Genomic DNA, 16996 nt, shown 5'->3' with positions numbered 1-16996 from the left:
CAGCCGGCACGGCAGGCACGGAGCTGACCCTGGGGATGGCCAGGGCTACCCGACCCTGCCAGGTGCTCACCGCTGCTCACGCTTGCTCTCTCCTTCCTCTCCAGTGTGCGTGCTGTGCCGCCGGGCACAGGTCGACCCGGACATCTGCGGGTGGACATTTGCCAACGGTGGGCTCTGTGCCCACGAATTCTGCTTGGTGAGTTCCCTCAAGGGCTAGGGCTCCTGCCAGGGATGCTCCCTTCCTTGCCGGCCTCACGAGACCCCGCTCTTTTCTCTCCTACAGTTCTTTGCCGAAGGCCTTTTGGAATGGAGATCCCCAGTGGGGGGAATTTTTGGCTTCTCCATTGGTGCCGTCCAGCGCACCATCCAGCTGGCAGACCAGAAGGTGAGGACCTGAACAGAACGGCGAGCTCGGAGCCGGTAGAGGCTCGCACCAAGGTTTTGCCAGGGCCTATAGAAAGCAATCGCGGCCCTTCCAACCGGCTCCAGGACAAAGTTCCACCACAGCAGACGAGCCTCATCTGCCAGGCAGCTCTGCAGAGTGGGAGGCAGCGGTGCCCGCAGCCTGCGCCCTGCCTGGAGAAGTGGGGCCGGCCGACGAGGCTCCGAGCCCACTGCTGACGGGGATCGCTCTGCTCTTTTCAGCACTGCTTTGTCTGTGGCGGGAAGGGAGCTACCATCAGCTGCGCGGAAACAGGTTGCGAGCGCAGCTTCCATCTGCCCTGCGCCGAGGACGGGGAATGCGTCACACAATACTTTGGGCAGCACAGGTAAGGGCAGCCAAGCTGCCGACCCTCCCTGTCCCTCGCAGGGAGGAACCCGCAGCGACACCTCCCAGCATCCTGCCAGAGCCAGAGCCCAGGCCTGGCGCTCTTTCCTGGTCCTCTGCGCTCCTCACAGCACTTCTCACCACGCCCATCCCTTCTGTCCTCCTGCCCAGGTCCTTCTGCTGGGAACATCGCCCTCGGCAGCCGGCGGAGGCAGCTCCATCGCAGAACACCTGCGTCTGCGTCATCTGCCTGGAGCCCGTGGGGGACAACACGTCCTACCACACCCTGGTGTGCCCGGTGTGCAAACAGGCCTGGTTCCACCGGGCCTGCATCAGGGTAGGAGCCCTCCCCTCGCCCCGTGGGCATGGCCGGTGCTCAGCAGCAGCCAGCCCCGCTCACGCTCACGCTCACACTTGTGCTTCTCCTGCAGAAACATGCCATACACGCAGCCACCATGCGTTTCTTCTGCCCCGTCTGCGGAGGAAAGGGACGATTCCGATCCCAAATGACCACGCTGGGGATCCAAATTCCAACCAGGTTGGTGTCCTTCCGCCCGGTTCTGCACTCACTCAGGCACAGGCGCTGTGCCTGCCCACAAACTGCCCCGGCAGGCCCAGTCCCTTGCCATCCTGCAAGCATCGGTCTCATCTTCACGGAGCAGCTGGGAATGAGATCAAGGGGAATTGAACCGGGCGGCCCTGGATCTGCCTCACGCCTGGGGCACCGGGGACTCATCACATTCCCTCTCTTCTCTGGCAGACGACCATCCTGGTGGGACGACGCAGCATACCAGTCGCTGCGAGAAAGGCACAGGCGCTGCGACGCTAGCATGTGCTTTTACCTCGGAGGCAGGGAGAGGGCACAGGAAAAGGGGTGAGTGACCTCCGCAATCCTCTGGGGCTCTGCGTGGGATCTCAGCCTCACCACAGGTCGGGGGGAGCAAGGGCTGAGCACCAGAGCCGTGCCGCCTGCTCCCTGCCTTGGCTCCCTTTGTCCTCACAGCCACAACCCGTTTGCTTCCGCAGACCCTGGCAGCTGCTGCTCTGCAATTCCTGTGGCTCAGAAGGCACGCACTGGTGCTGCTCCTTCTGGGCCATGCGCAGAAACGGCTGGGAGTGCAACACCTGCGCTGGTGCGGGCACCGGTAAGAGGCAAAGAGCCCTGTGTCGCGGGACTGGGGCCAGGCAAGGCCTGGCAGCGGGTGCTCAAGGCGCTGAGCCTGCCACGATCTCTCTGCCCCACGAGGGATGGCAGCCTGTCCTGCCCATGGGATGGGGATGCATGTTCATCCTGCTGACCTTCTTGTCTCTCCTTACAGCATCCCGCCCCACCTCTGACCTTGCCAGCCCCGGCACTTCCAGCCAAATGGTACAGAGGCCATCCCCCAGCTTTTCGGGACCTGAGAACATCAGTTCTGGCCCCACCAGCCAGGCAGCAACGGGCCCATCCTGCAGCTCCCAGCTGCCCGAGTTCACTGTCCAGCCCGCAGTGCCTGCAACAGAGCAGAGCACAGCCCACCCAAGTCTATCCGAGGAGCGGGGCACCCCTCAGCAGCCACGAGGACGTGGTGGGAGGAGACGGGCACCAGCTGCAGGTGCTGAGACCGGCTCCCAGAGCCCCAGCAGACGGAGGACCGCGCGGTCCTCCAGAACCTCCCCGGCACCTGCGCCCACAGAGCGTCCCAGGCAGCGGGGGACCGGCCGCACAAGAAGCCGCTCCCCGCTGCAAGGTCGGGCCTCAGGCTCCCAGAGTCAGCCCCGAAGGCGTCATGGTGGGAGCCATGCAACAACCCAAGGTGCTCCGAGCAGCACCCGCACCTCGGCCACACCAGCACCACCGAGGTCCTCGAGGGCTTCCCCTCTGCCTGCACGCAGGAGACAATCCAGGCAACGAGGGCGGGCCCGCACTCGAAGCCGATCCCCACTGGGGCGTCGCGCTTCAGCTTCCCGCAGCCGGCCCCAACCAGGCCGTGGCAGCCGGTCCAGGCAGCGGGGGCCAGCCCGGGCACAAAGCCGCTCCCGGGCAAACCGTCAGGGAATGCGTCCCCACAGCCAGTCCCAAAGACGGCGCTGATGCCGCCGTGTCCCATCCCCACGTGACGGCTGTGGTCCCCAGCGGCAAAAAAAATTCAACCTTGCAGAGAGTCCATCCATACTGCTTTCATTCTTCGGTCCACCATCCCCAGCACAAAGCCACTCCCGGTTCCAGCATCAGAGGAGACATCCCCACAACCATTCCCAAAGACAGCGCGGAATCAGCCATATCCCATCCTGGCGTGACGGTTGTGGTTCCAAGTGGCAAAAAAAATAAACCCTAAATATACTCCCCACATGTTGGCTTCAGTCTTCTCTGCTTGTCCTGCGGTGGGCAGTGTTAGGAGCTGAGACCACAGGGTTGTCTTCTCCCCAGCACCTTCCCAGATGGTTGCCGTGGAGTTATCTCTACATCTATCTGTGTCCGTGACAGGGGCCAGCATGCCCACAGGCCCAACGGCCTGAAAAAAAAAGGGGCGGGGACGGAGGCGGATCGACGGTTTATAGGCCAGTTTGGCCCGTTTCCGTGACTAACGGGCACGGGGGACCCACAGACCCACATCCCGTGAAAGGGGGAAGGGAGAAGGGGGCAAGGGAGAAGGGGGGAAGGGAGAAGGGGGGAAGGGTAGGGAGATGGGAGGCGGGCCGAAGAACAAAATAGCGGCAGCAATCTGAGGAGGAAAGTCAATTTCCTAAATATGGTATCGGAATGCAAGATAACACAATCTAATACTTCACATAATCCTTGTCTGCCGGGGTTAGCTGCTTCAGAGCCGTCCCGGACAGAATCGCAGCGACTCATTGCAAGGGACGGGGGCGGGTTCGGTCAGTTCCTTTACCAGCGGAACCCCGAGCCAACAGAGCAGCCCAACAGTTCTCACGAGAGTGGCTGATGTGGCATCGGCATTGCCAGGGCAATGGAACGGCATCCACGCCCCTTGCCTTAGGAAAGCTTATGGGAGGGCCTCAATGCATCGCTGCCCGCCAGATGCAGTGAGGAGAAGGCAGCACGTGCGCAGCAGCCACAGCATACTGCAGCAGCAGGTGTGGCAGCTTGTGCAGGATGGCGCAGAAGTACTGTCCCTCCTAGCTCTGGAGACCAGCTTACCTACTGGCAGTAGGTACTGTCTCTCCGAGGCCACAGGTTTACCACGGTCTCCACCAGGCAACCAGCTTGCCCCGCAAAGACCGTGGCGACCCAGACGGAGGCCCTGCCCAAGAATGTGGCTGTTCCGGCCTCCGGCTGCAGGGAGTGCCTGAGCCTGCTTGCTGATGTCGAGGAGGGTGGCAGGAACTGCACCTGTGTGAGGGGTGAGCAGGTGGAAGATCTGCTCAGCATGGTGGCAGAGCTCAGGGAGGAGGTGGAGAGGTGAAGGACCATCAGGGAGTGAGAGCAAGAGATTGACTGGTGGAGTAACTCCCAGGCATGCCAGAGAGGAAGGCACCAGGGAGACACCCCCCAGAAAGTGGGGGATGGACCCCATGTCCTGGCACTGTCAGGCAGACAGCAGGGTCCTGAGAGGCGGGGAGAACTGGAAGACAGTCCCAGCTCGGCATCGTGGGTGAGGCACTGTAAATTGAAGGGGAGGTGAGCCAAGTGAGACAGGACAAAGAAACACTTAGGGTTCCTGTCACGCCAGGAGATTGCGGGGAAAAACCTCCAAACTGTCCTGTAGGGTGCTGTAGGATCTACTGGGAACTCCACAGTGGAGGTAATTTTGCCGATTCCCTGTCCAAAACCTTTTCATATCCCTCTAGGAAGCAGTGGGGGAAAACTTCAGATTTCTTTTGGAGGTTTGAGGAAGGGCCCCTCTAGAAAGGTAGTGTGCCAGAAAGCCCAGCTGAAGTGCCTTTCCACCAATGCACACAGCATGGGAAATAAGCAGGAGGAGCTGGAAGCCATGATGTGCTTGGAAAATAACGATCTGGTTGCTCCCAGGGAAACGTGGTGGGACAAATCTCACGACTGGCGTACTGTGAATGAGGGCTGCAGGCTCTTCAGAAGGGGTAGACAGGCTAGGAGGGGAGCGGGTGTTGTCCTCTATCTTAGGAAGGGACGGATTGCAAAGTGTCTGAGTAACAGCCATGACCAGGCTGAGAGCTGTCATGGAGTTATCTCTAGATCTGTGTTTGTGACAGGGGCTGCAGCCCTCCCCTCCCCCCTCCTCCCCTCCCCTCCCCGTCCCACGTCCCCCCTGCCAAAAAAAAAAAAAAAAAAAAAACCACAGGGGAGAGGATAAAAAAAAAAGTGTTGAAGGTTTACGGCCAGTCCGCCAGCCCGGCCCCGTGACTAATGAGGCAGAGGACTTGAGGGCAAGGGTAGGGAGATCGTAGATGGGTCTAACGGAGGAAAAATCTGAGCAACTACAACGATCTAAGGAAGAACGTTAGTTTACTAAATCCAATAAAATCAAACACAATGAGAGTGTCCAAAGCCGATGCCTTACACTATAGACTGCAGAGGGAACCACGAAGAGTTCGCTTCTCTGCTGCAAAACCGAGAGAATCCACGAGAGGGAGAAAGGCCGGTGTCCTGCCAGGAGCTCCACCTTTCTTGCTCTGGGCGAGAAGTCCTCTGGGGAATGCCACTCCTCCCCTCCCCTCCCCTCCCCTCCTTTCCCAGAACCAAAACACCTCCAGAAAGGCAGTCCACAGAACCAGAACATTAACTCTTTAACTCCCACTGCTTTCCACGATGTTATGATGTGGAATTCCGACAAGAAAAATCACAAAACCACAACACCAGGAGTTTATGGGTGAAAATCAGGGATCGGCCCAGTCAAGGGCATCTAGTGGTCGGGGTCTGCTACAGGCCACCTGATCAGGGGGAGCCTGTTGACGAGGCCTTCTTGCGTCAGCTGCAGGAGCTGTCGCGCTCGCGGGCTCTCGTCCTGATGGGGGATTCAACCAGCTAAATGCCTGCCGGGATAGCAGCACGGCGGGTGGCAGACAATCCAGGAGATTCCTGGAGTCTGCTGAGGATTACTTCCTCGTCCAGGTACCAGTCAGACTGACCCGAGTTGAAGCCCTGCTGGACCTGGTGCTCACCAATGCAGAGGTGATAGCTAGTTTTGAATCACAGGATCCTGGGATGGCTTGGGTCGGAAGGGACATTAAAGTCTATCTAAAGGTCCAAACTCCTGCAGTGTGTTGGTTGCCACCCACTAGATCAGGCTGCCTGAAGCCCTATCCAGTGAGGCCTTGAGCATCTCCAGAGAGGGCGGCTCTCTAGTCGTGGGAGCTCTCCCATTAGCGTTGACCTGGCTTTCATGGAGAAGCTGACTCTCATGGTCAGGCTGGATGAGCAGGGATGCTCCAGTGTGACTCCAGGAGTGCAGCCCTGGACAAGGGACAGCTCCTCTCCTGTCATGTCTCAGGCATGGTGACCATTGCCAGCAGGTCAAAGAAAGCAAACCAGAGTCAGAAGTTTTCCTGACTCATTTTGTATGCAGGCTTAAAGGGAATCGTGCCCTGCCTATGCCACTTTGCCTCTGGGAACTGAATAAGGGTTGAAACTTAGACGTGTGAAGACATGGATCGGAAAGGATCATAAAACCCAGCCAACCCAAGTGCCTGCCATGGGAGCGCTGCCACCCAACAGGTCAGGTTGGAGCAGGGCCCTGTGCAACCTGGTCTGGAGCGCCTGCAGGGATGGGCGCCCGCAGCGTCTCTGGGCAGCTGTGCCAGGGCCTCACAGCCCTCTGAGCGAGGAATTCCCTCTCGCAGTTCACCGGGTCTCCCCTTTTCTTAGCTCAAAACCTTGTCCTGTCACCATCAGACCGTGGAAAGTCACTCCGAACACACACTAGAAAAGCTGGCTGTGCTGTTGACCCGCAGACCTTTATTAGACTCTCTGCTGCAACGTCCCAGCACGGGCACGGTGCAAAAGGCTTGAGGGAGGCCATCCTTGCTCCCTGCTGATGGCAGCACCGGGCTCCGCGCCCTGCGCTGCCCACAGGAGCCGCCGCCCTCCCGCATGGGTGCCGCGCCCTCAGCCCCGTGAGGTGGTGACCGTGATGTCACCGTGATGTCACAGTGGTGGCCATTGTGACCCGCGGGGCCGGGAGCAGAGCACAGGCTGCCGGGCTGGGGCTGTGCTCACTGCGGCCTGGTGAGGCGCGGAGAGAGGAGGGACTCTCTTGACTCTCTTGCTTCTCGCTGTCAATGCCGATCATGTCCAAAGAGAAGGAGGAGACCCCCATCTCTGGGGAGTCAGGTGAGAGCACCGCATCCCTGTGCGCAGCTCCCCGCTGCTGGGCAGAGAGCTGCTGGGAGTCTGCCTGCGGCTGGGAGGGGCGGGCAGGGGCTCCCCAGCGTCGCGGGCAGGCAGGGCCCCTCTGCTCCTTGGCCAGGGGGCGAGCTTGGGCTGTGGCTGCCCGCTGGTGCCGCTGGGCCTGCAATGCCCCCTTCCCGTCCACCCCCTCCCGCCCTGCCCCTCAGCCGGCACGGCAGGCACGGAGCTGACCCTGGGGATGGCCAGGGCTACCCGACCCTGCCAGGTGCTCACCACTGCTCACGCTTGCTCTCTCCTTCCTCTCCAGTGTGCGTGCTGTGCCACCGGGCACAGGTCGACCCGGACATCTGCGGGCGGACATTTGCCAACGGTGGGCTCTGTGCCCACGAATTCTGCTTGGTGAGTTCCCTCAAGGGCTAGGGCTCCTGCCAGGGATGCTCCCTTCCTTGCCGGCCTCACGAGACCCCGCTCTTTTCTCTCCTACAGTTCTTTGCCGAAGGCCTTTTGGAATGGAGATCCCCAGTGGGGGGAATTTTTGGCTTCTCCATTGGTGCCGTCCAGCGCACCATCCAGCTGGCAGACCAGAAGGTGAGGACCTGAACGGAACGGCGAGCTCGGAGCCGGTAGAGGCTCGCACCAAGGTTTTGCCAGGGCCTATAGAAAGCAATCGCGGCCCTTCCAACCGGCTCCAGGACAAAGTTCCACCACAGCAGACGAGCCTCATCTGCCAGGCAGCTCTGCAGAGTGGGAGGCAGCGGTGCCCGCAGCCTGCGCCCTGCCTGGAGAAGTGGGGCCGGCCGACGAGGCTCCGAGCCCACTGCTGACGGGGATCGCTCTGCTCTTTTCAGCACTGCTTTGTCTGTGGCGGGAAGGGAGCTACCATCAGCTGCGCGGAAACAGGTTGCGAGCGCAGCTTCCATCTGCCCTGCGCCGAGGACGGGGAATGCGTCACACAATACTTTGGGCAGCACAGGTAAGGGCAGCCAAGCTGCCGACCCTCCCTGTCCCTCGCAGGGAGGAACCCGCAGCGACACCTCCCAGCATCCTGCCAGAGATAGAGCCCAGGCCTGGCGCTCTTTCCTGGTCCTCTGCGCTCCTCACAGCACTTCTCACCACGCCCATCCCTTCTGTCCTCCTGCCCAGGTCCTTCTGCTGGGAACATCGCCCTCGGCAGCCGGCGGAGGCAGCTCCATCGCAGAACACCTGCGTCTGCATCATCTGCCTGGAGCCCGTGGGGGACAACACGTCCTACCACACCCTGGTGTGCCCGGTGTGCAAACAGGCCTGGTTCCACCGGGCCTGCATCAGGGTAGGAGCCCTCCCCTCGCCCCGTGGGCATGGCCGGTGCTCAGCAGCAGCCAGCCCCGCTCACGCTCACGCTCACACTTGTGCTTCTCCTGCAGAAACATGCCATACACGCAGCCACCATGCGTTTCTTCTGCCCCGTCTGCGGAGGAAAGGGACGATTCCGATCCCAAATGACCACGCTGGGGATCCAAATTCCAACCAGGTTGGTGTCCTTCCGCCCGGTTCTGCACTCACTCAGGCACAGGCGCTGTGCCTGCCCACAAACTGCCCCGGCAGGCCCAGTCCCTTGCCATCCTGCAAGCATCGGTCTCATCTTCACGGAGCAGCTGGGAATGAGATCAAGGGGAATTGAACCGGGCGGCCCTGGATCTGCCTCACGCCTGGGGCACCGGGGACTCATCACATTCCCTCTCTTCTCTGGCAGACGACCATCCTGGTGGGACGACGCAGCATACCAGTCGCTGCGAGAAAGGCACAGGCGCTGCGACGCTAGCATGTGCTTTTACCTCGGAGGCAGGGAGAGGGCACAGGAAAAGGGGTGAGTGACCTCCGCAATCCTCTGGGGCTCTGCGTGGGATCTCAGCCTCACCACAGGTCGGGGGGAGCAAGGGCTGAGCACCAGAGCCGTGCCGCCTGCTCCCTGCCTTGGCTCCCTTTGTCCTCACAGCCACAACCCGTTTGCTTCCGCAGACCCTGGCAGCTGCTGCTCTGCAATTCCTGTGGCTCAGAAGGCACGCACTGGTGCTGCTCCTTCTGGGCCATGCGCAGAAACGGCTGGGAGTGCAACACCTGCGCTGGTGCGGGCACCGGTAAGAGGCAAAGAGCCCTGTGTCGCGGGACTGGGGCCAGGCAAGGCCTGGCAGCGGGTGCTCAAGGCGCTGAGCCTGCCACGATCTCTCTGCCCCACGAGGGATGGCAGCCTGTCCTGCCCATGGGATGGGGATGCATGTTCATCCTGCTGACCTTCTTGTCTCTCCTTACAGCATCCCGCCCCACCTCTGACCTTGCCAGCCCCGGCACTTCCAGCCAAATGGTACAGAGGCCATCCCCCAGCTTTTCGGGACCTGAGAACATCAGTTCTGGCCCCACCAGCCAGGCAGCAACGGGCCCATCCTGCAGCTCCCAGCTGCCCGAGTTCACTGTCCAGCCCGCAGTGCCTGCAACAGAGCAGAGCACAGCCCACCCAAGTCTATCCGAGGAGCGGGGCACCCCTCAGCAGCCACGAGGACGTGGTGGGAGGAGACGGGCACCAGCTGCAGGTGCTGAGACCGGCTCCCAGAGCCCCAGCAGACGGAGGACCGTGCGGTTCTCCAGAACCTCCCCGGCACCTGCGCCCACAGAGCGTCCCAGGCAGCGGGGGACCGGCCGCACAAGAAGCCGCTCCCCGCTGCAAGGTCGGGCCTCAGGCTCCCAGAGTCAGCCCCGAAGGCGTCATGGTGGGAGCCATGCAACAACCCAAGGTGCTCCGAGCAGCACCCGCACCTCGGCCACACCAGCACCACCGAGGTCCTCGAGGGCTTCCCCTCTGCCTGCACGCAGGAGACAATCCAGGCAACGAGGGCGGGCCCGCACTCGAAGCCGATCCCCACTGGGGCGTCGCGCTTCAGCTTCCCGCAGCCGGCCCCGACCAGGCCGTGGCAGCCGGTCCAGGCAGCGGGGGCCAGCCCGGGCACAAAGCCGCTCCCGGGCAAACCGTCAGGGAATGCGTCCCCACAGCCAGTCCCAAAGACGGCGCTGATGCCGCCGTGTCCCATCCCCACGTGACGGCTGTGGTCCCCAGCGGCAAAAAAAATTCAACCTTGCAGAGAGTCCATCCATACTGCTTTCATTCTTCGGTCCACCATCCCCAGCACAAAGCCACTCCCGGTTCCAGCATCAGAGGAGACATCCCCACAACCATTCCCAAAGACAGCGCGGAATCAGCCATATCCCATCCTGGCGTGACGGTTGTGGTTCCAAGTGGCAAAAAAAATAAACCCTAAATATACTCCCCACATGTTGGCTTCAGTCTTCTCTGCTTGTCCTGCGGTGGGCAGTGTTAGGAGCTGAGACCACAGGGTTGTCTTCTCCCCAGCACCTTCCCAGATGGTTGCCGTGGAGTTATCTCTACATCTATCTGTGTCCGTGACAGGGGCCAGCATGCCCACAGGCCCAACGGCCTGAAAAAAAAAGGGGCGGGGACGGAGGCGTATCGACGGTTTATAGGCCAGTTTGGCCCGTTTCCGTGACTAACGGGCACGGGGGACCCACAGACCCACATCCCGTGAAAGGGGGAAGGGAGAAGGGGGCAAGGGAGAAGGGGGGAAGGGAGAAGGGGGGAAGGGTAGGGAGATGGGAGGCGGGCCGAAGAACAAAATAGCGGCAGCAATCTGAGGAGGAAAGTCAATTTCCTAAATATGGTATCGGAATGCAAGATAACACAATCTAATACTTCACATAATCCTTGTCTGCCGGGGTTAGCTGCTTCAGAGCCGTCCCGGACAGAATCGCAGCGACTCATTGCAAGGGACGGGGGCGGGTTCGGTCAGTTCCTTTACCAGCGGAACCCCGAGCCAACAGAGCAGCCCAACAGTTCTCACGAGAGTGGCTGATGTGGCATCGGCATTGCCAGGGCAATGGAACGGCATCCACGCCCCTTGCCTTAGGAAAGCTTATGGGAGGGCCTCAATGCATCGCTGCCCGCCAGATGCAGTGAGGAGAAGGCAGCACGTGCGCAGCAGCCACAGCATACTGCAGCAGCAGGTGTGGCAGCTTGTGCAGGATGGCGCAGAAGTACTGTCCCTCCTAGCTCTGGAGACCAGCTTACCTACTGGCAGTAGGTACTGTCTCTCCGAGGCCACAGGTTTACCACGGTCTCCACCAGGCAACCAGCTTGCCCCGCAAAGACCGTGGCGACCCAGACGGAGGCCCTGCCCAAGAATGTGGCTGTTCCGGCCTCCGGCTGCAGGGAGTGCCTGAGCCTGCTTGCTGATGTCGAGGAGGGTGGCAGGAACTGCACCTGTGTGAGGGGTGAGCAGGTGGAAGATCTGCTCAGCATGGTGGCAGAGCTCAGGGAGGAGGTGGAGAGGTGAAGGACCATCAGGGAGTGAGAGCAAGAGATTGACTGGTGGAGTAACTCCCAGGCATGCCAGAGAGGAAGGCGCCAGGGAGACACCCCCCAGAAAGTGGGGGATGGACCCCATGTCCTGGCACTGTCAGGCAGACAGCAGGGTCCTGAGAGGCGGGGAGAACTGGAAGACAGTCCCAGCTCGGCATCGTGGGTGAGGCACTGTAAATTGAAGGGGAGGTGAGCCAAGTGAGACAGGACAAAGAAACACTTAGGGTTCCTGTCACGCCAGGAGATTGCGGGGAAAAACCTCCAAACTGTCCTGTAGGGTGCTGTAGGATCTACTGGGAACTCCACAGTGGAGGTAATTTTGCCGATTCCCTGTCCAAAACCTTTTCATATCCCTCTAGGAAGCAGTGGGGGAAAACTTCAGATTTCTTTTGGAGGTTTGAGGAAGGGCTCCTCTAGAAAGGTAGTGTGCCAGAAAGCCCAGCTGAAGTGCCTTTCCACCAATGCACACAGCATGGGAAATAAGCAGGAGGAGCTGGAAGCCATGAAGTGCTTGGAAAATAACGATCTGGTTGCTCCCAGGGAAACGTGGTGGGACAAATCTCACGACTGGCGTACTGTGAATGAGGGCTACAGGCTCTTCAGAAGGGGTAGACAGGCTAGGAGGGGAGCGGGTGTTGTCCTCTATCTTAGGAAGGGACGGATTGCAAAGTGTCTGAGTAACAGCCATGACCAGGCTGAGAGCTGTCATGGAGTTATCTCTAGATCTGTGTTTGTGACAGGGGCTGCAGCCCTCCCCTCCCCCCTCCTCCCTTCCCCTCCCCGTCCCACGTCCCCCCCGCCAAAAAAAAAAAAAAAGAAAACGCGGGGGAGAGGATAAAAAAAAAAGTGTTGAAGGTTTACGGCCAGTCCGCCAGCCCGGCCCCGTGACTAATGAGGCAGAGGACTTGAGGGCAAGGGTAGGGAGATCGTAGATGGGTCTAACGGAGGAAAAATCTGAGCAACTACAACGATCTAAGGAAGAACGTTAGTTTACTAAATCCAATAAAATCAAACACAATGAGAGTGTCCAAAGCCGATGCCTTATGCTATAGACTGCAGAGGGAACCACGTGCTTCTCTGCTGCAAAACTGAGTGAACGTTTGCTGTATTCCACACTGATTCCTAACTAACATTGTTCTTTCCAATCTCATTACCTATCTGAATTTTCAGTATAGCCATACATTATGACGTATCAGATGGCACTGCCTTTTCTTGCTTTGTAACTGCAGATGCTATGTAGCATAGCCGGGGATACATCAAGGCAGCCTGTAAGTCTTCATGTGCAGCGTAGAGGAAATACAGCGCCATGATGAAAAAATAGGAACAAACTCTGCAACTTATTTACCATTCTCAATTAAAATCGAGTTACTTCTGGAATTGAAATGCTTTTCTCACTCACCTTACTGATGCCGAGAGGAAGGAATGCAGTAGATGTGCTGCTCTGTCACACAACTAATCAATCTACTCAAGCACACAGCTCTTCCTGGCAGCTACACCGGCACTGGTAAAACTGCTGACCAGAAAAAAAATATACATCTTGTAATAAATACAGTCTATCAAATACGCATTCATCTGTCAGATTCTACTACAGAGAATGAATTTTGAACATGAACTACTTTCAAGAAAGCAGGTTTTGATATTCATACATACTTGCTTTCCAGAGGGAGGGGAGATATAGAGAGGAAATATAATTCATTTTGTAGGCTACTGAGGAAAGTTACTGTGCTCTCGTGCTAGTAACTAATACTAGTCATTAGTTCTGTAATTTTATATTCTGACTAATACTGTAGACATCTTGCTTGCCATTAGCCTGTCTCTGAAGCATTTCCTTCCTTTGTAAATGACTAAAGGGTTGTTCTTGATAATATACATTTGACAGCACAATATTACACAAGTAAGATTTTGTGCCTCTGTGTCTTTTACTCAGTCATTTTTTTCAGACTTAGATATCATAGGGAAATTTTTAAGATCCTGAAAGCTTTCTTCAAATATAATTAATCAGAAAGACATTTTGCTGACTGAAAGTTTAAGGTTCTTCTTTTAAAGGTTATTGAATCATCAGAGAAAGTTACAAAATTCTTGTTACAAGATGTAGGCTTACAAGTAATGAAAATCCACTCAAATGTCACTTGAGCCCTCATTGCATTTGTGCTTCTGTGCATGTCCTTCACTTACTCTGAGGAATCTTGGGCTATGGTATAACCAGGTTTTGAACACTTTTCCCATGCACACTCCATTCTCAGAGACAGGCAGAGCTCAGACAGCACAGCACATCTAGAATGTCCCATCCTAAAAGACAGATTATAGGATTTTTAACGTAAAAATCTGTAAGCTGGAGTTTACTTAGTAAAAAATCAGAAGATAATATTCATAGATTTCTTTCAAATTGATGTTCTTATTCATTCAATAATGTCACTCTACTAATCTTGCTAGCAGAAGTGTGAGGGCTGGTATATAGAAACATAACATATAAGAAAGCCATCATAAAACCAGACATTTAAATTCTATTTGGTTTCTCTATTTAGCAGCTACATGGTTGTCTTGATTTAAGCTGGGACAGAGTTTATTTTCTTCACTGTCTGGCATGATGATATGTTTTGGCTTTAGGAGAGAAGCAGTGCTGATAACACATCAATGATTTAGCTGTGCTGAGCAGTGCTGCACAGAGCCAAGAACATTTCAGTTTCTCAGCTTCTTGTACTATCCTGCTAGAGATGGGGCTAGGGAACACAAGGAGCTGGGAGGGGACGGAATACAAACATATATTACTATTGTTACTGCTACTTCTCTCTTCCTTTTCTGTTTTATTCAATAGCTTTTTATCTCAATCCCCAAGTTCTACCCTTTTTTTCCCCCATATTTTCTCTCCTATCCAGTGAAACAAAGGAGAGTGAACATGAAGTGATATGTAGATTAACTGCCTGCTGAGTTAAACCACAAAAAACAGTTATTTGCCATGTTAATTAGTATATTAAAATATAATTCATATTCAGAACTGTTGGCAAATCTTATCTCCGCAAGTATTACCACAATACCAAATCTATATTACTGCAATTTAATACTATGCCTTATTGTTAACCAATAATAATATAAAGTAACAAAACACTGCCAATTTATTTTACCTCTCATCAATAAGCAAGCTCAGGGAAACATTCTGGCACATTAGTACAGCTAGCAATGTATCAACATTGCAGTTCCCTTCCATAAAGGAATGATTTTAAGTCCAGATCTTCCATGCTCTATAGGAAGGTTTCAGTTCATACCCATGAGGCAAAATGCCTTACATCTTCTTCAAGAAGATATTATCATTTCTGAGAATATATAACTAAACTTCCTAAAACTTACACATTTTTGAATGTATATTTGTATGTATCACGGGTTATCCTTAGGTGTAAGTCCGTGACAGGGGGGCACAGGCCCCGGGAAAAAGAGAGGCAAAAAAAAGGTACGAACGGTTTGCCTCGACCCGGCCGGCCCCGGGCCACGTGCGCTCCGGGAGAGGGGGAAGGGCAGAGAGCTAGCCGGTAGTTTTAACAAAAAGAAAACACAACGGCAACGATCTGAGGAGGAAGGGTAATTTACTGAATCTAACTAAACAAAACGAGAGAGACAAGAGTATCAAAAAATGAGAGTCAAACCACGACAGTGAGAGGGAAAGCACATCTGAGTCGGGGCAGACGGGGAGAGGCGGCCGCTCTGGGTCGTGTCCGCAGCTCCGCCCCGCTGCCTCTGCCCGCCAGCTCCTCCGGGGATGCCGCCCCCTCCCGTCCCATCAGGATGCTCAAAGAGTCCACAACAGTAAACGGAACCAGAACATTGACTCGTTAACCCCCACTGGTCCACAGATGTTCTGAGGTGGAATACTGACAACAAAAAAGTCACGAAACCAGAACAGTATGCTAGCCTTATTTTTATAACAGTAGCTGTCATGTTCTGAGTAATCCTTTTATGTAGTTCTGTTTACTTTTTTTGCCTAATATTTCATATCAGATTTGGCAAATGGTTTAACCAGGTTTTGGAAAGAGTACCATGGCAATGGAGTGAGTAAGTTACAAGTAACAAGTTTCAAGTAACAAGTAACATGTATAAGTTACAAGTTACAAGTCTCAGCTTGTATTTAAATGAGCCAAATCAGAAAAAAACAGATGTCAGTAATAAAGGAAGAATAGGTATGTGATAGAAATGTGATTTATTTTATTCCTGCAGACTTAAAGCAAATTAGCAAATAAATGCAATACTCATTTTATGTGATGGTTTTAATTCATGGACTATCAAATATTAACAAAGATTTGTTTCAGTCATGGTGTTCAAATATCATTCTAACAAAAACTGTTTTCTCTAGTTTTCTCTCAAGTGCTTTATTGTAGTCTGAGAAGGGGAGAATCTACCCAGAAATCCAAAAACGTTTTGAAGTCCGCGACCTTAAATAGAAAAGAGTAGTCTTGAAGAAAAAAATACACATACGAAAAGAATCAAAATTCTCTCCTTCTCAAAGTTGAACATTTAAATATAACAAAATTTTTCTTTATCCCCATAGAATAAATTTTAAGTACTACTCCAGAGAATGCAAATGTTTAAGAAAACTATGGTGAGAAGAATGGAGAAGTTTCTCTGACTTCTTGGGAGCTTTGAAATAGAAAAGCTTTAAACAAAATTAACATGTGGAGAATTTCTTTGAAGAAGATGGAAAAAAGCATCCTCTCCTGCTCATAATAAATTGCTCAAGGGGTTCTTTTTAATTATTTGTTGTTGTTTGCTTTTAAACCACTGTACAATGGCATGAATAAAATTCTAAAGGGTTATTAGTGTTTAGTGCAGAAATCAATGTAATTAAATCTAATCATCATTGTAAGCTGTTTCTTCCTGGATAAGAATTCAGAAAATTAAATATTTAATTAAAACTATGTGCATTTCTTGAAAAATCAGGGAAGGTTAATAATTTCTCCATGATTATTAACACTGTTGAGGAGCATTTGGGACATTTTAATGACCGACTGACTGCTATATTTGATCTCTCTTTTCTTTTTAATTTTGCCTTGCCAGAGGAAAGAGATTTGCATTACTGCTTCCTGCAATAGTCCATTTTTAATTTGCTTACAATTTAACATAAACTATAAATTTAGTCTTAAGTCTGAAGTAATGACTTTATCATTCAAAAAGGGCCATATGTCGTATTTATAAAACAAGGATATTTCAAGAATTAAAGATGACTAATGTAAAAAAAGAGGATTGAAGTGTTCCACAAGAGAGAAGTAATGCAATCAGGTCTGACAACCACAACTGAATATTTAGTATGGCAGTCATTAAATTGTGGTTGCAGACATTCCTAAGCACTTCATTTAATTTGCTTGCACTACTGTGAATATAAGCAAACTTAAAAATCTGGACAGAAAGTGCATCAATTTGACTTTCTGGTTTTCTGAGCAAATGATGAGATTAAGAAACCATAAAAAGACCTTATTAGGTGTATTCTTAGCAACTATAAGGAATTATGATTATCTTTGTGGGTTGTCACACCTTCAAGATCATTTCCAATTGTTTCATGCATAATTTA

At 54.0% G+C, this 16996-nt stretch overlaps 2 protein-coding genes and 1 long non-coding RNA gene across 8 annotated transcripts in view; 2 read left to right on the top strand and 1 right to left on the bottom strand.

Annotated features, from left to right (window-relative positions):
• Window positions 1-217: 217 nt before the first annotated feature.
• Window positions 218-2854, top strand: LOC149912795 (uncharacterized; the record flags this gene model as incomplete). The annotated part of the gene is made up of 7 exons (XM_090132056.1): window positions 218-385; window positions 646-770; window positions 941-1106; window positions 1201-1307; window positions 1530-1643; window positions 1796-1914; window positions 2089-2854. Coding segments are annotated over 7 exons (1554 nt in total), but the record flags the coding sequence as incomplete, so codon positions are not given.
• A 4122-nt stretch (window positions 2855-6976) lies between these two features.
• Window positions 6977-10083, top strand: LOC149912794 (uncharacterized). The gene is made up of 8 exons (XM_090131878.1): window positions 6977-7019; window positions 7345-7436; window positions 7524-7625; window positions 7886-8010; window positions 8181-8346; window positions 8441-8547; window positions 8770-8883; window positions 9036-10083. The coding sequence occupies exons 1-8, from the start codon at window positions 6977-6979 to the stop codon at window positions 10081-10083; spliced, it is 1797 nt and encodes a 598-aa protein (XP_089988004.1).
• Window positions 10084-12275: 2192 nt separating this feature from the next.
• Window positions 12276-16996, bottom strand: part of LOC116241789 (uncharacterized) — a 138595-nt gene continuing 133874 nt past the window's right edge. For 4 of the 6 annotated variants that reach the window (XR_016461657.1, XR_016461660.1, XR_016461661.1 and 1 more), the window contains 2 exons: window positions 13618-13731; window positions 12276-12952 (listed from right to left, as the gene is read on the bottom strand). This is a non-coding gene — a long non-coding RNA (uncharacterized LOC116241789). Of the gene's footprint in view, window positions 12956-13617; window positions 13732-16996 lie in introns of all 6 variants that reach the window. The other 2 variants (XR_016461659.1, XR_016461658.1) reach the window with 2 other exon arrangements.

This window comes from Phasianus colchicus, chromosome Z (assembly GCF_987193195.1).
Source record: "Phasianus colchicus chromosome Z, bPhaCol1.hap1.1, whole genome shotgun sequence".
Classification (NCBI taxonomy): domain Eukaryota; kingdom Metazoa; phylum Chordata; class Aves; order Galliformes; family Phasianidae; genus Phasianus; species Phasianus colchicus.
The sequence above is the reverse complement of the archived record's forward strand: the minus strand, read 5'-3'. Positions and strand labels throughout refer to the sequence as shown.

Excerpts from the sequence above, each read along its gene's own strand:
- LOC149912794 (XM_090131878.1), top strand. The coding sequence starts at position 6,977 with ATGTCCAAAGAGAAGGAGGAGACCCCCATCTCTGGGGAGTCAG. Across the intron at positions 7,437-7,523 it reads GTGCCCACGAATTCTGCTTG|TTCTTTGCCGAAGGCCTTTT; the intron begins GTGAGTTCCCTC and ends TCTCTCCTACAG. Across the intron at positions 8,347-8,440 it reads TCCACCGGGCCTGCATCAGG|AAACATGCCATACACGCAGC; the intron begins GTAGGAGCCCTC and ends CTTCTCCTGCAG.